General features: G+C 39.2%; 1 protein-coding gene across 1 annotated transcript in view; it reads left to right on the forward strand.

The window, feature by feature from the left end:
* The window catches only part of LOC118754679, a 6,832-nt gene extending 5,479 nt beyond the window's left edge, over positions 1-1,353 (forward strand). Inside the window, exons 3-6 of the mRNA XM_036489566.1 lie at positions 5-185; positions 639-723; positions 782-937; positions 1,059-1,353. Of these exons, the coding sequence (XP_036345459.1) occupies positions 5-185; positions 639-723; positions 782-937; positions 1,059-1,199 (563 nt within the window). The 3' untranslated portion in view covers positions 1,200-1,353. The remainder of the gene's footprint in view (positions 1-4; positions 186-638; positions 724-781; positions 938-1,058) is intronic.
* The last annotated feature ends 5,679 nt before the right edge of the window (positions 1,354-7,032 follow it).

The raw sequence follows: 7,032 nt of genomic DNA on the forward strand, positions 1-7,032 counted from the left end.
ACAGGCTCTGTAACGGATTTTAAGATTACTGGCCTCTCGGATTTTATCATAAATGAGCTCAGAATTTCTACAATAAGGAAATCTATTTTCAATATCACCCTACCAATGACGGCACTACAAGCTATTTATGCAGCTAAAGGGTCAGTGGCATATATAGTTAATTTAGCCGGCGATGGCGATGCTGAGTGAGTGAAAAGAAAATAAATTACATATCGCTAAGTTAGAGTGAAAAGTTGTTAATTTCACTTTTTATGAAAACTCATATTTTGATACAGAAAGCTAGAGAAATTAAAAATGCATAATTTCGAAAAAGATAAAGGCCCTTATTTTATGTTTTCTCTTTTATATTTATTGAAGTGAAAATTTGTTGAGTCCAAAAGAAGCTCCGAAAAATTCGATAAGTCCAAAATAGTACGAAATCTTTTTATAAAGATCGAATCCCTCTGATTCGTATGGTGTTTTGCTTTGATATAAATAAGGGAAAATGTTATGTTATATTCAAAGTTTGGCGAAATACTTGAAGAAAATGGCTATAATAAGTTTTTTCCTCCTGTAAAATTTTTCAATTGGGACTTAGCGACTTTTCACTCTAAGCTGGCGGTATGTGTGTTTTGGTATTCATCCTAGTTTTCAAACAGAGCTCATCTAAAGGATTTGAGTTTAAGAATCTCATTTAATTTAAAATCTGGAAAATATCTTGGCATACGAAATTTGAGCATTAAGGTATTGCGCGCTGAAAATTAAATTTTTTAGTTAATAAAAACCCTTTATTTTCTCGAAGATCACAGTTGGTGAGCTTTACATCGATTTTGAAAATTTACTTGAAGACGAGCGGATAAATGATTTCTTCCATGCATTGGTTAACGAACTAGGCCTGGAGCTTTTGACAGATCTATGGACATATGAACAAGGTTTTTTGGAGGACTATATTCAAGAGGTATATATTTAAGCAAATATTGCCCGCCTATTGGTTCTCGTGAGTGAGATCAAAATAAAATTTAAGATAATTCTAAAATAAGGGATTAAAATTGAATATTCACATAACTTTTTTCTTTTAGAGCGTCAACATTCATATTGGTCAATATACGTTAAGCGATATTATTAAAATAATTGGTGGTAGTGGTGATGGCGAGCCAATATTTGGTAGCGGGCCACCAGGTGACTGCAGGGAAAACGCAACTTTTAATGCTTCCACATAAAAATAAGCATCACAACACTGAAAAAGCTTGGTACCGAAGAGTTAGTGGCGTTATAAATACATAATTGTATAATACTAAATACTATATGTACTATATCACAATGTGAGAATGTGTTCTATCATTCTTGAATATATACATATGTTCTATTTTCGCACGTAAGGCTATTGACATTACTTTTGTTAAGGCTTATCTCTAGAATTTAAAATTGATTTTAATACAAGCCTCTTTATCAATAAAAGATTAGAAACTGTTATAAATACAACGTTAATATTGTTCACTAATTTTCTTTGTTGGATAAATACCCTGTAGGTTAAAATAACTTTAAATGCACTATGGGTCGTTCCATATGAAATCGTCTGCTGTAACTTTGAGGGAGTCTTCTTTTAATTTGAATTAAAACTTTTGAAATTCCCCATTTTTATGCTTCAACAAAATTTAGCTCTAAAATGTTTCGTTTTTAGGTATCTACTAGGGCTAATGATTTCACCCGGGTAATGAGCTACGCGGGTACCCGGGTAGCGGGTGAAGCCCTACTTAGGGTATATATAACATAAGTTTTAAAATAAAAGTCTTTGAAGACTTAAAAGTATTTATCTCAATGATAATTATTTTGAAAAAACTTTTATAATATAAGTCTTAAAATAAACGTCCTTGAAGACTTAAAAATATTCATCTCTTTGATAATTATTAAAGGACTTTTATAATATAAGTCCTTAAATCTTATTAAATTAAACAAGCAATTCTTGTATATATTGTTACGATTATCCTCGAAACCTTGAGGGATTTCCCAAATATCTTACGGCAAGGAATAGTGCCATAAAGGATGGAGGATTTACCTTGGGAGCGTTCATCGAATTAGCTGGACGATTCAATTGCAAGCCCCGGAGACCATCTTCAAGCTCATCCACCTTAGCTTTGTCCTGTTTTTCCTTAATAAGCGCTTCGATTTTATCTTGTCGTTCCTCGACTTTATCCTGTCTCTCTCTGAGTTCCGCGTTATCTTTGAATAAATTGTCTTGTAGCCGAGTAATCTTTTCATCTAGCTGTGATGACATGTACGTTTTCTGTGCTACCAGCTGAGATAACATGCGTGTTTCCTGCACTTGCAGCTGGGATGAAATCTGTGATGACATCTGTGACATGCGTGTATCCTGTGCTTGCATCATCTGTGACATGGCAGTCAATAACGTGTTCATGTCCATAGCTGCCGATGACCAAGGAGCCTTTTTCGGTTCTTCAACCTTCCCGGATGTCTGATGCACATACTTCGGCGAACATGCAGCCTCATCCTTCTGTTCGTCCTTTGCGGATGTATCGTCGGGTTTACCCTGGAAGTCGTATTTGTCCACGTCGATGCCTTCTGATTTCATAGCCTCTCGCAGCCGCGATAGTAACTCCACTTTTCTTCCGGAGATTGCTAAATTTCGCTTCTCCAACTCCTGCTTGAGTTCCTCAGTCTTTAGATCCTGAATTTTTGCCATTTTCGGAAGTTTCTCCTCTGGGATTTATTTAGCAATCCCACTTCTGACACCAATTGTTACGATTATCCTCGAAACCTTGAGGGATTCCCCAAATATCTTACGGCTCGTATCGCTGGATTGTTAAATAAATGCTCACGATGACCAAACTGCAGTACAATTAATTTTATTGTACAACAAACAATTTACAGTACTCGCTAATACAGTAAAAACACTTTACAATACTCGTTACAACGCTTTACAAAACTTGTTAACACAATTACTTATAGCTTGCTTATTCGCAACTCACTTTACTTGTCGCTTGCTTGTTATAAGTCAACTAACTCACTTCGGTGTCTGCTGGCGTCCTTATATACCTGCGCTCGCACTCATGGCAACTCTAGAATGTTCTGAATTTCACCGCTCATTCTCTTTCTCTCGCTGTTCGCAGTGTTCATCCAACTTGACGTTTCTCTTTGTGGAACTTTCTACTTCATTCCTCGTACATTCTGCCAGTTTCTCGTTGTTCGCTTCGCATTGCCGCAGTATTCACCACAATATATTTATCCATAGAGTTCTCGGAAACGGTTCTAACGATTTTGATGAAATTTTGTACACAGATATTGTTTTGCATTCTAAGGTTATCTGAATAGGCACTATCTCGGAATATACTTGTATAAGGTTGCCACCTGCTCGAAATTAGCGTGAGCTTTTTATTTTGACCAATATCTTCGTTATTACTTAACTTTTTCAATAGGTGATACACCAAAAGATACAGAATTATAATATTTTTCAGGATTATAGAATAAAAACTAATTTAAAATGCATAATATGCCATATTTTCGAGCTCACACTCAACTGTGTGCGTACGCAAAGCATTCGCTTGTGAACGACAAGTTTTGACAGATGTGTGTGAGCGTCCATAAGAATACAAATGGAATTCTTTGCCTTTGTAAAAGTTCACGCTCACGCTCACATTGAACTGTATATCAAGCTTTAGGATAATAGTGTAAGGTTACCACTTATTTTCGATTATTATATTTGGCGGCCGCTGTGGTGTAGTGGTAAGCAGTGCGTGCTTCCACTCCGCAGCGCCCGGGTTCAAGCCCTGGTCAAACATAGCAAACATTTAGAAAAAAGGGTTTTCCTTAACAGCGGTCGGCCCTCGGCAGGCAGTGGCAAACCTCCGAGTGTGTTTCTGCCATGAAAAATAGCTTCTCATAAAAACACAAACGCCGTTCGGAGAAGCTCGGCCAAACACTAACATATGTGTAAGCGCCAATGTATATACTAATAATTTGTCTAAAACATCGTAATATGGATATCAAATGAAAGATATTTGGGGTGTTCACAGTTCGTTCCAAATAGTGTCTCAAAATGTAGACGTCTACATTTTAAGCCGTTTTTTAACCGTAAAATCTGTGGTGTTGTTGTTTCCCATACAAAATTGGAAAACGACGCCGTCTACATTTTGTCACACTCAAAGGTATGTTTTTTACGCGTCTACATTTTGCAACCTCGCAGCAGGGTTGCATTATGGCAATACTAATCGCATGTTTTTTATTTATTGGACACGTTTTCTGTTTTTGCAATCTTAAAATAATGAAGCAAAAGTGAAATACGCCGAAAGAGTTGATATAAACATTCATATATAAGATTCATTGAAGATTCATGTTGAAGAGTGCCTGCAGTTCATAGAAAATAATAACGGATTGGGTTTCTGGTCCGAGCAAAGTGGATAGTCAGGAGAATTTGGCATTTTTCTAAAAACCACCGTCTTGTGATAAAGAACATCATTGTCTGAAACTTACAATAATTTACTAAATAATTACTTGCTAGATGTTAAAGGAAAAGCCTTTAATGATGGCTAGGCGCTCAAAATGATAATAATAATAATAATAATAATAATAATAATAGTAATAATAATAATAATAATAATAATAATAATAATAATAATAATAATAATAATAATAATGGTAAGGGCTAAGCTCAGGACCTTACCGGGGTCCCACAGGGCGGATCGTGAACGGCCTACTCCGGTAGGTTAGCTGCGAATAACCAATATGCAGTCCCAGACCAAGAGCGGCAGGAGACGAGGGCCTAATTTAAAAGATCAGAAATGCTTGATGAATCTCCTGTGTCCGGACGAACAGAGATGCCGCCTCCCAAAAAGCATCCCAGGAAAAGAATACTGACTATAATAATAATAGTAGTAATAAGATTATTATTAATAATGGTATTAATAATAATGGTAATAAAGATAATAATGCACAGAAAACCGTACCAGATAATCAATGGAAAACGGTGGGAAAAGCAGACAGCCGAAGCCAGGGCCAGCGGCCAGGTGAACCCTTGGTCAATAAGGGCGACCAGCCGCAAAAAAAAAGAAGAGGGTGAGAAAAAAGAAGAGTCTCGCCAAATTAATCATTAAGCCAGCTGAAGGTAAAACCTATGCAGAGGTGCTGGGAACGATACGTGGTAAGCTACAACCCGAGAAGACGGAGACCGTAATTCGATCTGTTCGGAAAACCCGCGAAAGCGGCGTGCTTGTCGAAATGGAGCGCTGTGGCGACCACTCAGCATTTAAGTAAAATGTGTGCATTTGGCCAGCTTGGAGACGCCCGTATTCTCACTAGACGTTTACGTTTAGAAGTTCTGGGCTTGGACTGCCTAACCACGGCCCCAAAAGTGGAGAACGCTTTACGCGGGGAATTAGGAGACAACCAAATTCGCGTCTCTCTCCTCGCTGTAAACTCGCGAGAACAAATAATGGCCGTGGTGAAAATCGACGAACTGCCAGGCCGGATTCTTATTGAAAAGGGGAAGCTGCGAGTAGGCTGGATTATCTGCCGCGTACGGGAGCGCGCGGATGTCCAAAGGTGTTTCCGCCGTCTGGGGTATGGCCACAAAAAGGCGGCATGCAAAGGCCGGGTCGATCCTAGCAGATCCCCAAGATATTTCACCCACAACGGGAAAGATCCACAACAGGGACTCTTGTACTAAGCTGGTCGAAGAAACCATGCGCTGCATTCACCGGGCATACAAAACCTCAATGCCACAGAGGAGAGCATGGTCAGGTAAAAAGCAGGTATACTGGTGGAATGACCGAATTGCAGAGCTGCGAAGGGCCTGCCATAGAATGCGGAGACTCGCAACGCGCGCTCGTGGTAGACCTGAGGCGCTGATCAGAGCAGCAGCCTACAAAAGCGCTAAGAAAGCACTTGGGGCCGAGATACAGAAGAGTAAATGGAACTACTGGAAAGCGCTATGTGAAGAAGTGGATCGCGATCCCTGGGGCCAGGGATACAAAATAGTGTTGAAAAAGTTCCACAAATCATCGCAAGCGATGGAAGAGGCCCGAGTAAAGAATATAGTGGATGCGCTGTTTCCCACACACCCTCTAAGAGCAGATACAGTGTTCGTGGAGGAGCAAGTCGAGGCACCACTGTTTTCGACAGACGAGCTGAAGCTAGCCCTGCGAAGCATGAAAGCCGGCAAGGCTCCAGGCCCAGATGGCATACCAGCGGAGGCAATCAGCAGCGAAAACGAGCCCTGATCTCCTGCTTAACATGTACAACAGCTGCCTTAGGGCCCGGGTCTTCCCAAGTCAATGGAAGGAGGCGAGACTGGTGCTTATACCCAAGGGCAAAGGGGACCCAAACTCTCCTTTATCCTTCCGGCCACTCTGCATGCTAGACACAGTAGGCAAAATGATGGAGAGTCTGCTCAAAATACAAAACTCCGTTATAAGTTCAATATTTCTTGCTCTATTTACAAAAATTGGATACCATTGGAAAGGTAATGAATCAGGCTTTCTCTATTCAAAGCGACAATATAAAAATTTTTCTCCGTCGAGATAAAATGCAAATGAATTACCCGAAGAAAATAATATTCCTAGTAGGCCTGAAAAAAGAAAATTTCATCGAAACCTGCAATTTCCAGCAACTAAAATTGTGTTGTTTAAAGTCTAAGAGGAGTGGCAAATAAAATAAGATACAGACTTTATCGAATAGTGGCGGATAACGAGGTTGCGGGTCAAATGAAATAAATAAATAGCTAAAAATTTATTCAAGTTAACATCGTTTTACTTTAACATTAAGTACTCAGTCCGGGTGTATGAATTAGCCCCCACTGAATTAACCCCCACCGGGCAAAATGACTTAAGCCCCACCAATTTTACAACGAAATTAAAAATGGCGGAAAGTGGGGCTAAAGTCATTTTCGTGGGGATTAATTCATTTTTTTTTAGTGGGGATTCTGTCATGTAAGAACCCCCACGTTTGGTGGGGCTTAATTCATTTTGATTGGTGGGGATAAAATCATTTTCAGATTTTTCCTTTTACGAAAGGTTAAAATCACTAATAGTGCACATTTCG

The sequence above is a fragment of the Rhagoletis pomonella genome, unplaced genomic scaffold, assembly GCF_013731165.1.
Source record: "Rhagoletis pomonella isolate Grant_MI unplaced genomic scaffold, Rhpom_1.0 Rhpom_scaffold_04381, whole genome shotgun sequence".
In the NCBI taxonomy this organism is placed as follows: domain Eukaryota; kingdom Metazoa; phylum Arthropoda; class Insecta; order Diptera; family Tephritidae; genus Rhagoletis; species Rhagoletis pomonella.